The 21183-nt window shown below is 40.4% G+C and overlaps 1 protein-coding gene across 10 annotated transcripts in view; it reads left to right on the top strand.

Annotated features, from left to right (window-relative positions):
• The window catches only part of PHF3 (PHD finger protein 3), a 92086-nt gene that overhangs the window by 31992 nt on the left and 38911 nt on the right, over positions 1 to 21183 (top strand). For 8 of the 10 annotated variants that reach the window (XM_066359112.1, XM_066359110.1, XM_066359107.1 and 5 more), the window contains one exon: positions 19949 to 20110. The exons of the other annotated variants lie outside the window; for them this stretch is intronic. In XM_066359112.1, coding sequence (XP_066215209.1) covers positions 19969 to 20110 — 142 coding nt within the window. In that variant the 5' untranslated portion in view covers positions 19949 to 19968. The remainder of the gene's footprint in view (positions 1 to 19948; positions 20111 to 21183) is intronic. 10 annotated transcript variants of the gene reach the window in all.

Below are 21183 nucleotides of genomic sequence, written 5' to 3'. Positions count from 1 at the left end.
CCAGGGTTTTGAACCCGTGACCTCAGCATTCCAGGTTAACGCTTTATCCACTGTGCCACCACAGGCCAGGCCAGGTCCCCAGACTTTTTACACAGAGGGCCAGTTCACTGTCTCTCAGACCGCTGGAGGGCTGCCACATACTGTGCTCCTCTCACTGACCATCAATGAAAGAGGTGCCCCTTCCAGAGTGCGGCAGGATCGGATAAATGGCTTCAGGGGGCCGCATGCAGCCTGCGGGGTTGTAGTTTGGGGATGCCTGCTAAAGATATCTTTCTTTTGATAATTGTGACTAGCAGTTTTTTAAAAACATTTATTTTGTTCTGACCAAGTGGTGGCGCAGTGGATAGAGCATGGGCCTGGACACAAAGAACCCAGGTTTTGAAACTCGAGGTCACTAGTTTGAGCGTGGGCTCACCCAGCTATTTCAGCATGGAATCGTAGATGTGACCCCATGGTTGCTGACCTGAGCCCCTAGGTTAGTGGCTTGAAGGCCAAGTTCGCAGGCTTGAGCCCAAGGTCATTGGATTAAGCAAGGTATCACTTGCTCTGCTGTAGCCCCTTGATCAAGGCACATATGAGAAAGCAATCAATGAACAACTAAGGTGCCGCAGCGAAGAATTTGATTCTTCTCAGCTCTCTCCCTTCCTGTCTCTCGGTCCCTTTCTGTCCCTCTGTCTGTCTCTGTCTCGCAAAAAAAAAAAAATTATTTTAGAGAGATTAGAGGCATCAACTTGTATGTAGTTGCTTCACTTTAGCTGTATATTGATTGCTTCTCATTTGTGCTTTGATGAAGGATGGGGTTGGGACGTGGTGAGGTGGTGGCTCAAGCCAAGCCATTAACTCAGGGGTCTCAAACTCGCGGCCTGCGGGCTGCATGCGGCCCGCCGAACAATTTTATGCGGCCCGCAGACTAATCCCCTAGGCTTTGTTAATTTGATCCAAAATATTTTGAACTTCGTGGATTAGTCTGTGGGTCGCACAAAATTGTTCGGCGGGCCGCGAGTTTGAGACCCCTGCATTAACTCCTTACTCAAGTTGGTGACCTTGGGCTTCAAGCTAGCGACCTGAGGAGCATGTAGATTATACCATGCATGTGTTGAGCCTGGGACTTCAGCATCCTGTGTCAAAGCTTTATCTACTATCTACTGTGCTGCCATTGGTTAGGAATGACTAGTAGTTTATCTAAAGCACGAGTCGGGAACCTTTTTCAGAGAGAGCCATGAATGCCACATATTTTAAAATGTAATTCCATGAGAGCCATACAATATGCTTAACACTGAATACAAGTAAATGTGTGCATTTTATGTAAGACCAACACTTTTAAAGTACAATAAGTCTCTGAATTCTTTTTAATAACATTGTTATGCTGTTGCTAACTAGTGATGAATAAAGTATTTCTTACCATTAATGTGACTTCTGGTGCTGCATGGTTTTGCTGATGGCTTTGTAGTCTGGTTGATGGAACCCGTGTACCTTACGCATTATCCAATAAAAATTTGGTGTTGTCCCAGAGGACAGCTGTGATTGGCTCCAGCCACCCCATGAACATGAGTGGTAGGAAATGAATGGATTATAATACATAAGAATGTTTTATATTTTTAACATTATTTTTTTTTATTAAAGATTTGTCTGCGAGCCAGATGCAGCCATCAAAAGAGCCACATCTGGCTCACAAGCCATAGGTTCCCAACCCTGATCTAAAGAGAGCATCCAAAAAGAATACTAGTGTCAGTCTAATTTAATATTGATAAAGTTTAATTTCTTCTTTTTTAAAATAAGTAATAGTTAATAGACATACAGTATTTTTCGCTCCATAAGACGCACCTGACCAAAAGACACACCTAAGGTTTTAAGGGGGAAAATAAAAAAAATACTCTGAACCAAATGGTGTGTTAAAATATTTAATAAAATGCCGTATTTTTCCCTCCATAAGACACACAGGCATTTTCTCCTTCACTTTTGAGGGGGGGGGGAAGTATGTCTTATGGAGGGAAAAATATGGTAATAGTATTTTCTTCCTAGTCACCGATTGATTGTGTGCGTTTCTTAAGTTACATACACCTCTTTAGGAGACCAACTGCCTGGTATATTCTTTTTTTAAATTTCTTTTCCAACTGAGAGGAGGGGAGATAGAGTCCCGCTTGTGCCCCCACTGGGGTCCACCCGGCAACCCCTGTCTGGGGTCAGTGCTCAGCCCATCCAGGGCCATGCTTGCAACTGAGCTATTTTAGTGCCTGAGGTGCAGACTCCACGGAGCCATATTCAGCACCCAAGCTGATGAGCTCGAACTAATTGAGCCATGGCTGCAGGAGAAGCAAGAGAGAAAGAGAGGGAGGGGAGAAGGGTGGAGAAGCACGTAGTTGCTTCTTCTGTGTTCCCTGACTGGGATCAAACCTGGGATATCCACACACTGGGCTGATGCTCTACCACTGTAGAGCTCTACCAACTCTCCAGGGCTGAATGGTGTATTCTTAAAGTCTAATGAAAGCTGCTGTGTAAAGATGTCTGTTGAAATGGTAAAGTATTTTATTTAGAGGTAGTACCTTTTTAATGTATACTGAAAGTATTTTCTTATTTTTCCCTGAAGAGTTTTGTTAAACACCTGACAAATTTTGGCTTTTAAAGCTTCATAAAATCAGAACACCTGATAAAAAAGAAATATTTATAACTCATGCTCTGTACTAATATAATTAGTACTAATGTCAACTTCATCTTACTAGTTTCTTGCCCGTATATATATATTTAAAATGTTACCTTATATATCTTTTTAAAGATAATTTTAAATGTGTATTGGATCAAAGTGGATTGTAAGTCACATATGCGAATTACTATAGATACCTGCTTAAGGATATATTTTATCTTGTGTATTTTTTTCCTAAAAATTTAACTTCGTAATTTGAAAATTTAAAAACGTACTGAAATAGAAGAATAATATAATATACACACATTTACTCACCAAGTTTCAACTTTTAATGTTTTGCTGTATTTATTGCATCCATTTATCAATTAAATCAGTTTATTCATCCAGTTTTCCCATCTAATTAAATGTCATCATGGTTTTCAAAAAAAGGATTTCTACATAAGAAAACTATAACCACACCTTAAAAATAAATAATTTTATAAGATTTAATATCTGGTTTGTATTCAGTTTTACCATTTGTCCCTCAAATACTATTTTTATTTTTATTTGGTTTGTTCAAGATAGAATCTATAACCTAATATTTAGTTATATTTCTGAAGCCTCCCACATACTTTTGCTATGATACTTTTTGAACTGGTAAGATCAGTTAGTTGTCCCTTAGGAATGTTGCAAGTTTTGGATTTTTCATAGTTTTTTTGTGATGTCATTTGGTTTGTTTTTCTGTTTTTTTGTTTTCCCTACGAATTGAGAGCTAGGTTTAAAGGGTTGATTTAACACAGGTTAAATATATGATATTTGTGCCAGAAGTCTTCATTGATGAAGTTAATACTATATCACATCAAAAGTCTTATTGGTTTTGATGTTAAATTCTATTACTGAGTTAAGGTGGCAACAGCCCAAGCTCTTCTTCCTAAATACTTGAGATATCAAGTATTCTGTAGAAGTATATAACTTTGGCAACATTAAAATATTCTACTCACAAAAATTAGGGGATATTCTATCGCTTCATATTCGTTTTGAAATATGTCCTAATTTTTGTGAGCAATATAATTAATTCTCTTACATATTCTGACTTCATTGTAGTACTGACACTTATTCTATCAAGTTTGTATATTTTTTAAAAATTTCACCTTTATTGAGGTATAAACATTATGGTTCTTTGATATACATACGCATTGGAAAAGGATTTTCCATCTAGTTAATATACCCATCAGCTACTTCACAGTTATCTTCTTCTGTATGTGTGAGAACACTTAAGTTCTATTCTCCTAGCCATATCAGTTGTATCATACAGTGGTATCAACAGTAGTCACTGTGTTTTATGTTAAATTCTCATACCTTATTTATCTTATAGTTGAAGGTTTGTACCCTTTTATCAACTTCAGTCTCACTGTCACCCTGTTCCCCCCCAAAAAGCCCCTGTCAATAATTTTTTATCCTTTGTTTCTGTAAGTTTGACACATTTTTCCCCATTTTTTTAGTCCACATAAAAATGAATCACGTAGGCCCTGGCTGGTTGGCTTAGCGGTAGAGCCGGTAGAGCATTGGCCTGGTGTGTGGAAGTCCTGGGTTTGATTTCTGGCCAGGTAACACAAGAGAAGCGCCCATCTGCTTCTCCACCCCTCCCCCTCTCCTTCCTCTCTGTCTCTCTCTTCCCCTCCCGCAGCCAAGGCTCCACTGGAGTCAAGTTGGTCCTGGGTGCTGAGGATGGCTCCATGGCCTCCCTCTCAAGTGCTAGGATGGCTCCACTTGTAATGAGCAAGGCCCCAGATGGGCAGAGCATTGCCCCCTGGTGGGCATGCCACGTGGATCCTGTTCGGGTGCATGGGGGAGTCTGTCTCTCTGCCTCCCCACTTCTCACTTCAGAAAAATACAAAAAAACCCAGTATTTTTGTCTTTTCTGTTTGGCTTATCTCACTTAGCATAATGCCCCCCAGGTCCATCTGTGTTTTTCCTTGTTTCTCATGGCTGAATAACATTCCAATTTTTTGTGTGTATGTGTGTGTGTACCACATTTTCTTTATTCCTTTATTTGTTGATGGACATTTGAGTTGTTTCTCTGTCTTGGTTATTGTGAAGGATATTATAGTGAATATGGGAGTATGGATATCTCTTCAATATCCTCTTTGCATTTACTTTGAGTATATACCCAGGTGTGGGATTGCTAGATCATATGGCAGTTCCAGTTTTTAATATTTTGAAGAACTTTCATACTGTTTTATATTGACTGATTGTCTTTAAAGAGAGAAAAACATCGACCTGCCTTTTCACTATTCTATGCAATCACTGGTTGATTCTTGTATGTGCCCTGACTGGATCGAACCCACAACTTTGGTTTGGTGAGATGATGCTCTAACCAACTGAGCTACCAGGCCAGGGCCTTTCTTATTGTTTTCAGTAGTTGCTGCACCAGTTTACATTATCACCAATAGCACAAGGGTTCCCTTTTCTCCAGCCTCACTAGCGCTTGTTAACTCTTTATTTATGTGGTAATAGCTATTCTGAATAACAGGTGTGAGATGCTACCTCATTGTGGTTTTGATTTTCGTTTCCCTGATGATAAGTGATGTTGAACGCCTTTTCATGTACCTCGATCATTTGTGTTTTTTGCAAAAATGTCTATTCTGTTTATCTGCCTTAAAAAAAAATTATTTTTGCTATGGATTTGTATGAGACCAGTAATGGTAATATCCATATTATAAGAGGGGTGGGTTGCATTTTTTCTTTTCTTTCTTTTTCTTTCTTCTTTTCCAAACGAGAGGAGGGGAGATAGATAGACTCCCACATGCGCCCTGATGGGGATCCACCCAGCAGCTCCCATCTGTGGCAGATACTCTGCCCATCTAGGGTCACAGTAGCAAATGAGATTTATTTTTGGTGCCAGAGAGTGTCTCCAGGGAGCCATCCTCAGCACCCAGGGCCAGTGTACTCTAACCAGTCGAGCCATGGCTGAAGGAGAGGAAGAGAGATAGATAGAGATAGAGATAAAAGAAGAGAAGAGGGGGAGGAGGAACGGTAGAGAAGCAGATGGTTGCTTCTCTTGGGTAAATCAAACTTGGGACATCCACACACTGGGCTGACACTCTACCACTGAGCCAGCTGGCCAGGGCCACATTTTTTTTGACTGAGTTTTTTTATATAGTAACTTTTTTTTCTTGTGACAGAGACAGAGAGGGACAGATAGGGATAGACAAGAAGGGAGAGAGATGAGAAATATCAGTTCTTCATTATGGTATCTTAGTTGTTTATTGATTGCTTTCTTATTCGTATGTGCATAGACCAGGGAGTTATAGCAGAGTGAGTGACCCCTTGCTCAAGCCAGCAACCTTGAGCTTCAAGCCAGCAAACTGGGCTCAAGCAAACAACCATGGGGTCTCATCTATGGTTCCATGCTCAAGCTGGCGACCTTGGGGTTTTGAACCTGGGTCCTCTGAGTCCCAGTCTGATGCTACACTGTGCCACTGCCTGGTCAGGCGGTAACACTTTTTTTTTTTTTTTTTGTATTTTTCTGCAGTTGGAAACATGGAAGGCGGTCAGACAGACTCCCACATGCGCCCGACCGGGATCCACCGGCATGCCCCACCAGGGGGCGATGTTCCGCCCATCTGGGGCGCTGCTCTGTTGCAACCAGAGCCATTCTAGCATCTGAGGCAGAGGCCATGGAGCCATCCCCAGTGCCTGGGTCAACTTTGCTCCAATGGAGCCTTGGCTGCGGGAGGGGAAGAGAGAGACAGAGAGAAAGGAGAGGGGGAGGGGTGGAGAAGCAGATGGGCGCCTCTCCTGTGTGCCCTGGTGTGCCCTGGCTGGGAATCGAACCCGGGACTCCTGCACGCCAAGCCGACGCTCTACCACTGAGCCAACCGGCCAGGGTGGTAACATTCTTTTTTTTTTTTTTTTTTTAATTTTTTAATGGGTGTACAACTGTGAACTGGGTTTTTTAAAAATTTTTTATTTATTTATTTTAGAGAGGAGAGGGGGAGAGAGAGAGAGAGAGAGAGAGAGAGAGAGAGAGAGAGGAGGGGGGAGGAGCTGGAAGCATCAACTCCCATATGTGCCTTGACCAGGCAAGCCCAGGGTTTTGAACCGGCGACCTCAGCATTTCCAGGTTGACGCTTTATCCACTGCGCCACCACAGGTCAGGCGGTAACATTCTTATTAAATAGTATTATAGGTATCGACAACTTACCTCATGATACCACAATTGTGAGTTAAAATGATTTGCTTTGGCATAAAAACAGTATTGTTTGTTCATTCAACAAATATTTATTGCATCCTGAGCATGTACCAGACTCTTTCCAGTGCTGGAAGATTCAGCGGTATTTGAGTCAATGGACCTGTTCTCATGGAACTTTTAAGTAAGTGTAACGTAATAGTGAATATCTGGTTGTTTGATTGAATGTGGAGGTCATGGTTTATTTGAGACGGGCTGGTTAGGGTAGGCCTCTCTGTGTAGGTGACATTAAGAGGAGCAGCATCCTGCCTTGGTTGTGTAGCTCAAGGGTCAGAGCATCGACCCACTGTGCCAAGGTTGTGTGTTTGATCCCTGGCTGGGGCATATGCCTTAATGGCCAATGAAGACATAAATGGGTGGAACAACAAACCGATGTTTCTCTTTCTCTCACCCTTCCTCTCTGTCTTTAAAATCAGTAAGTAAAAGTAAAAACAATTTTTAATAAAAGGAATTTTACCTTAAAAAATAAAGTAGCATCATTTTGTAGAGATATGTAATGGCCAGTCTTTTGAAAATGCTGAGTCAGTGAAATACATTTTAAGTATAGAGTATCAAGTGAAAGATTTACGTTAATTTAAATGCTGATTAGTCTTTTTGTCAGATTAAAGTAATCCATTCATTGTTAATAGTTCTAGTATCTCCTTGAGTTGTATTTACATGTTTAGTTTTTCACCAAAGTGCGTCTAATTGGTGATCTATAGAAATGAATTGTGAGACAGTGATGTCTCCCTGTGCTGTCTCATAAAAAAAGAGAAACCTAAGAAATAAGACTAAAATCTAAACAAACAAGAAGTCCTTAAGCAACTAAGTATTCTGATACTCCTCACTCAAGTTTGTATTAATAGTGTTAACCTTGTCGCTGTAGGTTTTCCAGAATTGGCCAGTGGGTGGTCAAGTACCTTTTCTGTGTGGTTGTTTTTAGAAATGTTGAGGCAGAGCTAATCTAATTGAAAATATGGTATGTCTATTTCAGTATTTTCCTTAAAATCACAATCAGTGTTGCCTGGTAGTTAAAAAAGCAAAAACCTTTAGTACATTTTTAGCCCTTATATCTTAGATACATACAATATTTAGGTATTTATGAAAATAGATTTTCATGTTTTGAACTTAGGTGTCTATTCTGTTTTCAGAAACTATGTTCACATTATACGCGGTATCCAACTTGACTTTCTGTTTTATCTGTACTTGGTAGAATTTAAAAGAAGAAAGTATATACTCTTTTGTTCTTAAAATTGAATTTCATTGTTGCCACATACCATCTTTTATATTTATTCATTAGTATACTATTCTGCTTTGTGTACAACAAAACTCCTGGGAAGAATTTCTGTGCTTTCTATCCTGATCTCTTCACTTCAAATTCAGATTTCACCCTTACTAGTCAGTATCACACTACCAGATCCAATGGCTATTTCTCTTTTATTCTACCTATCATTGGCATTGAACGCAGTTGATCTGCTTTTTGAAATGATTTTTGGTTTACAACCCCGTTTGTTCTTTCACTTTCCTGTCCTTTTCCTTTCTGTTTCTTTTGATACACGTCTTCATCTTGATGATACTCCAGTATCTCAGGGTTCAGATTTTAGGCAGCATTTTAGAAATCTTTATTCAGTTTTGTGGTGATACTATCCTATTTTAGAACTTAAACTATAATTCAGCACATGCACTCACACAGAGCCCTTAGCTGTAAATTCTTCGTTTACCTCTTTGGATGTCTGTCTGGCAACTTAAGCTTAATGTCAAAAACTGAACTCTTGGGCCTGGCCGGTTGGCCCAGCGGTAGAGCGTCGGCCTGGCGTGCGGGGGACCCGGGCTCTATTCCCGGCCAGGGCACACAGGAGAAGCGCCCATTTGCTTCTCCACCCCCCCCCCCTTCCTCTCTGTCTCTCTCTTCCCTTCCCGCAGCCAAGGCTCCATTGGAGCAAAGATGACCCGGGCGCTGGGGATGGCTCCTTGGCCTCTGCCCCAGGCGCTAGAGTGGCTCTGGTCGCGGCAGAGCTACGCCCCGGAGGGGCAGAGCATCGCCCCCTGGTGGGCAGAGCGTTGCCCCCTAGTGGGCGTGCCAGGTGGATCCCGGTCGGGCGCATGCAGGAGTCTGTCTGACTGTCTCTCCCCGTTTCCAGCTTCAGAAAAATACAAAAAAACACAAAAAAACGGAACTCTTGATACCTATTTTCCCACCCCCCCAGGTTCCCTGGTACCATTTCTTTCTATAGTTTTCCTCATCTTTATAAATGGCAACTCCTGCTTTTGAGTTTTTTCATTTTTGCAGTTATTCTTTACATATCCTTTTCTTTTGCATTACATATTATATTGATCGGCAAATTCAGTTGGCTTTATTTTCAGAATATATCCAGGATCTGGGTATTTGCACTTCTCATTTCTTCACTGCCACTGTGGTCTTAGCCATTTTCATTTCTCACCTGGATCATTGCATTGGTCAGTAAGTAGCTTCCCTGTTTTTGCTTTTGGAGATTTCTTCAGTGTATTTTCAAAGGAACATCTAGAGCAGGTGTCGGGTACCTATGGCTCGCGAGCCAGATGTGGCTCTTTTGATGGCTGCATCAGGCTCGCAGACAAATCTTTAATAAAAAAAATAATAACGTTAAAAATATAAAACATTCTCATGTATTACAATCCATTCATTTCCTACCGCTCATGTTCATGGTTGCGGGTGGCTGGAGCCAATCACAGCAGTCCTCTGGGACAACACCACATTTTTATTGGATAATGCGTAAGGTACACGGGTCGTTATATGGCTCTCATGGAATTACATTTTAAAATATGTGGCATTCATGGCTCTCTCACCCAAAAAGGTTACTGACCCCTGATCTAGAGCCATGCTTTAAAAAGTTAGGGCGTATTACCCTTGTGTTCAAAGTGCTCTGGGAACTCTCCATTTCTTAAAAGGAAAAAAGCTGAAGCACTTCTGGCCAACAAGGCACTCCTTAATTTGCCCTATCTGTCTAATTTAATCTGCTCTTCTCTCCCTCCCTTTTGCTGATCTAGCCATGTAGACCTGTCCCTCCTAACATCCTGCCTCTGTCTAAGGGTTGAGGTACTTTATGTGCCTTCTAATTAGAAAGTTGTTCTCTCACCTTGTTCAGGCTTTTGCTGAAAGGTACTTCAGCGATGTCATTCCTCAGGCTCCTACTAGCCTATGCAATGCCTTTGTGGGAGTTAAGAAGAGTCACCCTTTCTCCTGTGCGCCGGGATTTCAGCCTTAGCTTTTCTCCGGGACCAGAAACTCTTCTGCAGTAAATCAGTACAAATGTCCTAGCTTTTCCTGACCATTCTAGTTCAGATTACAAGCTATTTTTTGTCCCCCTCTCTGTACTCTTTATTGTTCTTTTCTTTTATTCATATGACTTATCTAACATGTTATATACAGTCATGGTACACTTTTGACCGGTCACTGGAAAGCAACAAAAGATGAAATATGAAATTTGCACCAAAGATGAAATATGAAATTTTCACCAAATAAAAGGAAAACTCTCCCAGTTTCATACCTATTCAGTGCAGTTCGACGTGGGCTCCATTTGTTGCTACAATTTGTACCCTGTAAAACAGAGACGTTTCTTTAACACCTTATAAACTGTAGTCTTGTTTAGGTGTAATTGTCGAGCACACGCACACACAGATCTCCCCCCACCCCCGAAGCTGGAAACGGGGAGGCAATCAGACAAACTACCGCCATGTGCCCAACCTGGATCCACCTGGCATGCCCACCAGGGGGCGATGCTCTGCCCATCTTGGGGTGTCGCTCTGCTGCAATCAGAGCCATTCTAGTGCCTGAGTCAGAGGCCACAGAGCCATCCTCAGTGCCCAGGCAAACTTTGCTCCAGTGGAGCCGTGGCTGCGGGAGGGGAAGAGAGAGACAGAGAGGAAGGAGAGGGGGAGGGGTGGAGAAGCAGATGGGCGCTTCTCCTGTGTGCCCTGGCCGGGAATCGAACCCGGGACTCCTTCACGCCAGGCCGACGCTCTACCACTGAGCCAACCAGCCAGGGCCACGCACAGATTTTTTAGGACTCCTTAGGTAGCTATCCCGTATAGCCTCTAGCAGGCGTCCCCAAACTGCAGCCTGCTGGCTGAATGTGGCCCCCTAAGGCTATTTATCCGGCCCCCACCGCACTTCCAGAAAGGGCACCTCTTTCACTGGTGGTAAGTGAGAGGAGCACTGTATGTGGCGGCCCTCCAACAGTCTGAGGGACAGTGAACTGGCCCCTTGTGTAAAAGTTTGGGGACCCCTGCTACAGACTCGTCACTGACTGATGGCCTACCAGAACGGGGTTTCTCCACCAAACTGCTGGTTTCCTTCAACTGCTTATCCTACCAAGTAATGTTATTCCTATGTGGTGGTGCTTCATTATAAACTCACCGATATTCACGTTGCACTTTGGTCATGGATTTGAATTTAGCGAGCCACAGAACACACTGAACTTTCCTCTGTACCATCCACATCTCGACTGGCATGGCCATGGGCTGCTCTGCTGTATACACCGTGTTACGTCATCATCTGCGCATGTGCACATGCTGCCACATCATCCTACAGAAACTGGGAGGGTTTTCCTTTTATTTGGTGCAGATTTCACATTTCTATCGTTTTTTGTTGCTTTCCGGTCAGAAGAGCACCATGACTTTACGGACACACTGTATTTATCTTTGTCACTCGAACTAAACTGAAGCTTTTGGGGAACAGTTTAAAGAAAAGACTTAATGGAAAACATCAAACAAAGCAGTGAAAATAGTAAATGAATCCCATGTACCCATTACTTAGCTTAAACAGCTAATAGTTGGTCTTGTTTCATTCCTACCCCACTCACTTCTTACCCCAGATTATTTTGAACTATAGCCCAGAGATCATTCATACATAGCATGTCATCAGATAATATTTTATTCATCGTTTCATTATAACATGGATGAGATGCCACCATAGGAACCTAACCTGTTTGTATGAATTAGTCTATGGTAAAACTGGTTGTTACAAGTTGTTTTGACTCTATCAGCAATGTTAAGTGAGAACTTACTGTAATTTCATCTGTAAATATTTCAGCATGTATCTCTAAATTATAATTCTTTATTTAAAAAAAAAATAAGCACAGTAATACTATCCTGCCTAAAGCACAGAATATTTTTAAATATGTAGTCACCTTGCTGTTTCCTCAATATCATTATTATAATTTTTTAGAGTGAGAGAGACAGAGATAGGGAGATGAAAAGCATCAACTCATAGTTGTGGCACCTTTGTTGTTCATTGATTGCTTTCTCATAAGTGCCTTAACTGGGGGACACAAGCCAGCAACCTTGACCTTCAAGCCAGCGACCATGGGATCATGTCTATGATGCCATGCTCAAGTCAGTGACCCCACGCTCAAGCTCATGAGTTGCTCTCAAGCCAGATTATCCTGCACTCAAGCCAGTGACCTCAAGGTTTCAAACCTGGGTCCTTTGTTCCCAGGCTGATGCTCTATCCACTGTGCCACCGCCTGGCTAGGCAATACTTTTTTCTTTTTTCTTTTTTCATTGAGAGGAGGGGAGGCAGAAAGACTCCTGCATGTTTCCCGATCAACCGACATCCATTCAGTAAGCTCACTAGGGGGTGATGCTCTGCCCATTTGGGACTTTGCTCCATTGCTTAGCAACCAAGTTCTTAGCACTTGAGCTGAAGACTGTGGAGTCATCCTCAGTGCCTGTGGTCAACTGGCTCCAATCAAGCCATGGCTGCAGGAGGGAAAGAGAGGGGGAGGGATAGAGAAGCAGATGGGCACTTCTCCTATGTTCCCTGACTGGGAATTGAACCCAGGACATCTGTACTCTGGGCTGACATTCTACCACTGAGCCAACTGGCCAGGACCTTTTTTTTTTAGTTTGAATCATAATTGAAATGAGGTCAATATATTTAATTGGTTGATATGTAAGTTTATTTCAGTTTATATTAGTTTCTCCTACCTTATTCCTTTGTCATTTCTTTTTTAAAATATTTATTGAATTTATTGGGGTGACATTGGTTAATAAAATTATATAGGTTTCAGGTGTACAGCTCTAGGATACATCATCTGTATATTGCACTGTGTGTTCACCCTCCCAAGTCAAGTCTCCACTCATCACCGTCTATCCCCCTATGGCCTTCTACTTCTCCTTGTCCCCCTTTCCCTCCTGCAGTCCTCATTCTATGGGCTGTGTAAATAAACTCTTTCTCTTTGCTAATCCCTTTACTGTTTTCACTGAGACACCCCCTCCCCCTGACCCCTTCATCATTTCTTGATATTTATTTGTTGAAGAACTAGTTCATTTGTCATGACAATTCTGTATCATTGGTATCTAGAATAATCTAGGCTAGCATGTAACACATAGTAGTGCTCAATAATTTATAATATTTTAGGATAGAATTAAATGCTAAATTTTTAGGGAATGATTACCACCTCACTTTATATTAGCATGGTTGTATAATTTAAGCAATAAGAGTAATTATTTAGACAGTTGAGAAGGGGTCATAGGAAGGACACTTAGAGCTGCAGAAATTACTTGAAAAGATCTGCCAGGATATACTAATAAAAGCTACCATTTATTTAAGGTACTATTGTTTACATAATAAGCACTGTGTTAGAAGCTACATTAGTTTAATTTCACAGCAGTGTTTCAATGAATGGTGGAAATATCCATGTTTTCTTAGTAACATAATTAAGGTTCATTGATGGAAGTGAATGGGAAGTGGGTGATGGGCATAAAGGTCTTTTAACAAACTTTATGGAACTTGAAACAGTTAAGCTAAATACATGTGCATTGATAACTTTCATAGAAAAAAAAAACTTTAGAAAGTGGCACCAGTGATACTATAGTATTTCTCTTTATAGAAAACCTTTGTTTGTGTGTGTCTTAACTTCTTTTTCTAGTCGTTCACATGTATTGTACGTTTTGGGGGGAAAATTAAAGTATTTTAAGATGAGATGGATTAGAAAATGTGAGTAAGAAGAAAGGAGAAAGAAATCTCTGCAATAATAGCATTTTGGATATATGTATTTTTTTTGGTTGTGTGTGTGTGGGGGCACGTAGAGTATATATAGAGAGTATATATAGAACCAGTTATACGGTACCAGATGCAGTTCTTTCCTCATATACCCATTAGCTACTGAAGGCACTGAAGATTTGCAGTGAAGAAACTGTTTTAACCTTGTTTAACCAGTGTCATTCTTTCAGAGTTGTTTGGTAAAAAAAAAACTCGTTTCATGAAATACTTAACAGTTTTTCCCAGAGTATGAAGTTGAGTGGCAAATGTTGAATATTTTTGCACATGTAAATATAAGACTTTAGAATGTGCTGAAGTAAATATAAATTACAGCAGAAAGGTTGGATAATTTAGTAGTGTTTAGAGTAACTGAAGATAGCATTCTGAAGACAAATTAACTTTGGTTGACACCAAATAATATTAAAAAAGGGTAAACAATGGGAAATACTGCATTAGATAGGTAATGCCGATATTACATAAAGAGTTCATATAAAACAGGAAGACCTGAACAGGAAGGGAGTAGGCAAAGGTAAAGAAATAAACGCAGCATAGTATACACATCTGTAGTTTTCAGGCTTTTTTAGTAACCATGTATTTTTAGAAATCTGAAACTTGGTGCCATTGAATTCCTATTGAGGCTTAATAGGAAGCTCTTTGCACTGTAAATTGTATGTAATATTCATGGGAAGGAATATGATGAGATAAAATAGTAAAAATATATTTGCCTTTGACGCAGTAATCCTATGTTTTAAAGTTTATTGTAAAAAGGAATTAAGAGAAACGGATAGTTTCATTATTTGTATTTTTCAAATTAGCAACATGCTAATATGTAAAATGATAAATTCATCTCCAAATGGTTAATTATATGTAATATACAATTTGATGGTGTATATGCTGCTACAGTGTGTTCTTGGAATAAATGTATGAATTATCCACGAGGAAAAGAACTATCTGAAGGGAGACTAATTAGAGGCTGGGTGATCTGCTGTGTTTCAGGAAAAAGCTGTGGGGCTCTATTAAGAGGATATATCCATGTATTTTCTTACTCTACTTCAAAACATAGTACCTATCAAATAGATAGCTAACATTTATTGTGACTCTGCAAAGATACAATTTTCTTTAGTTTTTTTTTCTTAAGTCTGATACTTAATGCAAACTTTTATAAATAGAGGAAATAATTGTCCTAGAAGTAGTTGAGATTGGCTTTTGTACTGCCAGTATGCATGGACATCAAATGTAAAGAGTTCCTTATTAGTGGTTCTCCCTTTTATATGATATTAGTGATTTAAACTAATCTCAGTTATTGAGAGATTTAATAAATTTAAGTCCAAGTGGTTTTGTTTTATTTATTTTTTATCTTATTCCTTCTTTCAAAAATTAGATTGGAATTAAGTAGTCTGAAATAAAGTAGTGTTAGGAGGACTTTCTTATAGACTTGACTGGCATTAGAGCGCAGCATATTTAATTAGGACCATTTGGGGTTAGGGATGAGGGAGGTATTTTAATGTGATTTAAGTTCAGGCTCAAGGAGATTTCTGAGTGTGATTCTTGATTTTTTTAAAAAAGCCTGTATGGCCCGACCTGTGGTGGCACAGTGGATAAAATGTTGACATGAAACACTGTGGTCTCCCAGTCAAACCCCTGGGCTTGCCCAGTCAAGGCACATACAGGAAGCAGCTACTAGGAATTGATGCTTCCTGCTTCTCTCCTTCTCTTCCCTCTTTCACTCTCCCTTTATCTCTCCCCTCTCCCCCTAAAAAGCAATACATAAAATCTTAAAAAAAAAAAAAAAGATTTTATGTATTGATTTTAGAGAGAGTGTGAGAGTGAGAAAGAGGAAAGGAGTGGGAAGCATCAGCTCATAGTAGTTGCTTCATATGTGCCTTGACTAGGCAAGCCTAGGGTTTCAAACCTGTGACCTCATTGCTCCAGGTCAACACTTTATCCATAGTGCTACTACAGGTCAGGCAGATTCTACATTTTATGCCAAAATTTTTAAATGAGAATTCTCAAATCTGTGAAGGAGGAAAAAGCATATGGTTTTTTCTGCGTGACTTGGCTGGCTGTACATTTGTGTCCTGAATAATGCAGGGCATTGCATTTTTTAGGTGACCCGAAGTTCCCATTTTAGTGGATGTATTGAATAGGACTGGCCACTTTTTAGAAAGTTGGCTATCAACTACAGAGTATTAGCTTGCCTTATGCCCTGGGAGCGGGAGATGTGAAGGTCCTTGAGAACAGGCAGCATTCTGGAAAGAACTCAGATTCTGCTTTGTTTCTATTCATTTTCATAGTGAAAGCAATTGAATCAAACTTTTTAAAGCACAAGTACCTAATTTGGAGGGTTTGCCTAAGATTATTCATTCTTTACTGTGAATTACTTTAATCAGATGAGTGGATTAGAAGAAAGAAACGTCAGATACTTTTTTAATGGTTAATTGGTTCTGGGGGGAGTTGGGGAAAAGAGGGAGAAGGAATCACAATTTTTTTTTTCTTTGTATTTTTCTGAAGCTGGAAACGGGGAGAGACAATCAGACAGACTCCCGCATGCGTCTGACCGGGATCCACCTGGCACGCCCACCAGGGGCTACGCTCTGCCCACCAGGGGGCGATGCTCTGCCCCTCCGGGGCGTCGCTCTGACTCGACCAGAGCCACTCTAGCGCCTGGGGCAGAGGCCAAGGAGCCATCCCCAGCGCCCCGGGCCATCTTTGCTCCAATGGAGCCTTGGCTGCGGGAGGGGAAGAGAGAGACAGAGAGGAAGGAGGGGGGCGTGGAGAAGCAAATGGGCACTTCTCCTATGTGCCCTGGCCAGGAATCGAACCCGGGTCCCCCGCACGCCAGGTCGACGCTCTCCCGCTGAGCCAACCGGCCAGGGCCAGGAATCATAATTTTTGATTGTGAGATACATGAGCAGGAATACTCTGAAAACAGGTAACAGTTAATATATAGGACTTTCTATGTGGCAATTACTGTTCTAAGCCCTTTACACATATTAATTTGATTATCACAGCAACCTTCTGATCACTAGTATCTCCATTATATAGAAGAATTTGAGGCCCTGAGAGATTAAGTGCTTAAGTTGTTGGAAGGCCTTGGTCCATATGAGAGCCTGTAAATTTGGAGACAGTATAGAGAACTTGGTTTAATGTAAAGACGGATGTTTTTTAGATGAAGGAAATCCGTATTTGAGAAGGATGACTGGAGAGTAAGCTGTGTGTGTGTGGTGGAGTGGCAGTCGAGGAACCTGCGACACTAGGAGACTTACGGTGTAGTCTTGATGAGAGATGATGGTGATTTGTAGTAGAATGTTACGTGTGGAGGTGGTGAATGGTCAGATGAGTGTTGTATTTTTCCAAAGCTGGAAACGGGGAGGCAGTCAGACAGACTCCCGCATGCTCCCGACCGGGATCCACCCAGCATGCCCACCAGGGGGCGATGCTCTGCCCATCTGGGGCCTTGCTCCTTTGCAACCAGAGCCATTCTAGCGCCTGAGGCAGAGGCCACAGAGCCATCAGTGCCCGGGCCATCTTTGCTCCAATGAAACCTTGGCTGCGGGAGGGGAAGAGAGAGACAGAGAGGAAGGAGAGAGGGAGGGGTGGAGAAGCAGATGGGCGCCTCTCCTGTGTGCCCCGGCCGGGAATTGAACCCAGGATTCCTGCACGCCAGGCCGACGCTCTACTACTGAGTAACCGGCTAGGGCCGAGTGTTGTATTTTGTAGACAGCTAGTAGGCTATGCTTATCTCTTGGATGTGGGAATAGAAGAGCTAAGGATATGTCTAGAGTTGAGTTTTAGGCTGAATGGAGGTTCTATTATTAGGAATACCTTAGGATGGGCAGTTTTATTAAGGGGTAAAATAATGGGTAAAGTGTTTATTTTCAGTATGTTAAGCTTGAGATGCCTAGTGCAGATGTCAGATTACATTCTTCCAGAGGTCAAATGTGAGTTGGGGCTCAGAAAATTACTGGGAGTTATCTAAGTACAGATGGTCCTAGATGTGAGGTCATTTAAGGAGGAGTGAGTGTAGATCAAAAAGAGAAATAGGAGGACTGAACCCCTAGTCCTCCTGCATGTAGACATCTACAAGAAGAGGAGGCTCTATCAAAGAATTTTCAATGGCTAGTGATATTGGAGGATGTGATGTCCAGGGGCTAGAGAAAGGGTTCAAGAAGGGGAGGAGGGTCAGCTATGTCAGTTGCTGCTAGGAAGTGAAATATGATAAAATCTAATGATTGATTTTTGAATTTGGCTTGAATTTGATTCTGCTTTGCAGTATAGGTCTAAAGTTTATAATACACCTTTTCACTCCCTGCCAACAAACACTATTACTCAGGTTTTAATCACTTTTCTTTTTAATCACTTTTCTCCTGGACAATTTCCTGCTTTTGAATTCTTCCTTTTTCTCTTAATTACAATACAAAATACATGCTCATTGTAGAGCAGGTGGAAAATACAGAGAGAAATTACAATGATCAAAAAAAACCCCAAGGCCCTGGCTGGATGCCTCAGTGGGTAAAAGTGTCAACTGTTTGCATCAGGGGTTACAGGTTCGACCCCAGTCAGTGCATGGATAAGAAGCAGTCAGTGAGTGCGAATCAATGCCTCTCTCTCTCTGTCTTCCCCCTCTGCTTCCCCCTTTACTTCCCCCTTCTTCTTCCAGTCTCTCTCAAATCAATGGGGAAAAAACCCCTAAAATTTCTTATCCACCTTACCACTAGAGATAATGACTGATAATACCCTGTGTTTTCTTTCTAGCCAACATTTTTTTTTCTTCATAATCCATTCTCTTCTAGTCTTTATAATTTTTTGGTCAGAGTGCATTAGCAATTTGTGATTCCGTTTGTTGTTAGGTTGCTTTCTAAAAAGATTGTGTCATTTGAAAGTATATTTATAAGGAATTTTGTTCTCTTTAAATTTTAGGATAGACCACTATCTTGTTAAGCTCTTTTAAATGAAGTTCTACTTGGCTACAAAGATGAGGACTAGATAACTTCTTGAGGTTCCTTCTAACCCCTAGGATGAAGATAATAACTAACATTTGTCTAGTGCTCTAAAGTTTACAGAGTAAGTTCTCATACATCACCTCATTTCATCCTCATAACAGCTCTGTGAGGTAGGTAGGAGAGGCATTATTTTCATTTTGGAGATAAACTGATATCATAGGTTAAGTGACTTGATCACATTTTCTTTATTTTTTTTTAGAAGGGATTCAATTTAAGTTTTCTGACCTAAGTAATTAACATTCTTTCTGCAAGATTTTATATAGCTGCACATTTAGAATCAGTATATGTCAGCTAGTTAAGGTACATTTGTTATATAGAGAAATAAACCCAGTGATGATATAAGTGTATATTTCAGTGTTTTTATTTTCTTCAGTATTTCCCAATCTTTTTTCTGTCTCTTTTCCGCATTAAATGAATGACTCTATCTTAACTTTTGACTAGAAGAAAGCAATTTAATTATATAGCTATATTAAACCCTACCATTTTCTCTAGTATTTGGGGGAAGGGGCCATTACATGGTGTTTGTGTGTGTGTGTGTGTGTGTGTGTGTGAGAGAGAGAGAGAGAGACAGAGAGACAGAGAGACAGAGAGAGACAGAGAGACAGTACTGAAAAGTATATTCACAATACTTGCACACATAGCATATAAAGTTAGAACTAGAATCTTTCGGTTCTAGCATGAACCTAGAATCACAAGCTTTTTAAGTTATTAAACTCACGTGTACTACTTTAACCAAAATTGGGTAATTGAGTACTTTGGTAATTGAGTACTAAGGTGTATATAGTAGCTTATGTTCATAAAAGTACAGTGAATGATTAGTGAGAGTGATAGTGATCAAATCAAGAAAGATTATAGCTAACTTCTCCTTTGACTAGGCATAAGGTACAAATTTGTAAAACAACTAGGAGCTAGGTAATGGCATATCACACAACAGGACAAGACTTAGATTTTCAAGACTACATAGTACTGCATTAAATTCTCACGATGTTTTCCCTACTGCCGTTAAGTACTTAAACATCCCCAATATTTTTTAGAAGTAATTTTTTTTTTTGTTTTTGTTTTTTTTCTAGTTGTTGGTCTTGACGATATTATGGACGAAGGAGTTGTTAAAGAAAGTGGCAATGATACCATTGATGAAGAAGAACTGATTTTACCTAACAGGAGTTTGAGGGACAAAGTAGAAGAAAACTCAGTGAGATCACCAAGAAAATCACCTCGTTTAATGGCACAAGGTAATCCTTCCAAAGATTACCTAGAAAATCAAAGGCATAGGGACAGATGTGATAAATTGTCAACTTGCTGAGCATTTTGATAATAATAAATTTTGAGTTTATACCAATTTGTTGGTATAATTATTGAAAATTTTAATTGAAATTATACATTCACATTACTTAAAGAATTGACTAGTTCTATAGGTTTCCAATACTTGCTACCCCACTACCTATTTCCATTTCCCCACAAGAAACCACTATTAACTCTTCGGCTGGCTTTATTAATTTTTTGACATTTACTTCCATGTCTCTAAGTAGCATGTGTATATTGCTGCATTTGATTATTCGGGTGTCGGTATTTATTGACTTCCCACTGGAGATTATGAAGATTTAGTATTCTTTCTTCTCTTGTCCCTGTCACACAAAAGGACAATTTCTCATCCTTCTACTGTATAATTTTGTTGGAGCAGTTGTAATTATGTTACTGTGATTCTATATGTTATCAGTTATCTATTTAATAGCCTGGTTATTTTTTTTATGCAACTTTTTGTCTTTCTGATTTAAAATTTTTTGTTTTGTTTGCTTATAGCTTTATACAGTTGTACACACAGCTCTCTGTGTATATGTCAGTAATTACACTTCAACCATTTTGCCAGCTGTCTAAACCTTTCCTGAAGATATTTGTGCATAATCAGATATTCCGTTTTCATTTCATTGAAGAAGTATCTCTTGTAGCCTATGATCTTGCTTCTATTTCAACTGGTGTGTTAGCCCCACAAGCCTGACGCATAGTTCTTATCTAGGGCTATCCCCTTACCATTCTGAGGATTCTGTGGATTCTGTTTTGTATTGCAATCTCTGTCTGTTTCCTTTTTTTTGGTTTAATTCCTTCATTTTGGTGACATACCTCTTTTAGTAATTTTGTGGGGGAAAAAATGAACGTAGTGATGGGTATTTTTAAACCTAGTAGGTGTGTAGGTGTATTTAATCTGTTTTTCATGTTAGAATCATGGTCTGGTTGAACATAGAATACAGGGCTGGAAATAATTTTCCTTCAGAAATTTGGAACTCATTTTATTTTTTCGAACTTCAGT

This window comes from Saccopteryx leptura, chromosome 1, assembly GCF_036850995.1.
Source record: "Saccopteryx leptura isolate mSacLep1 chromosome 1, mSacLep1_pri_phased_curated, whole genome shotgun sequence".
NCBI classification, from domain to species: domain Eukaryota; kingdom Metazoa; phylum Chordata; class Mammalia; order Chiroptera; family Emballonuridae; genus Saccopteryx; species Saccopteryx leptura.
Note: the sequence above shows the minus strand (reverse complement) of the source record. Positions and strands in the feature narration are given on the sequence as shown.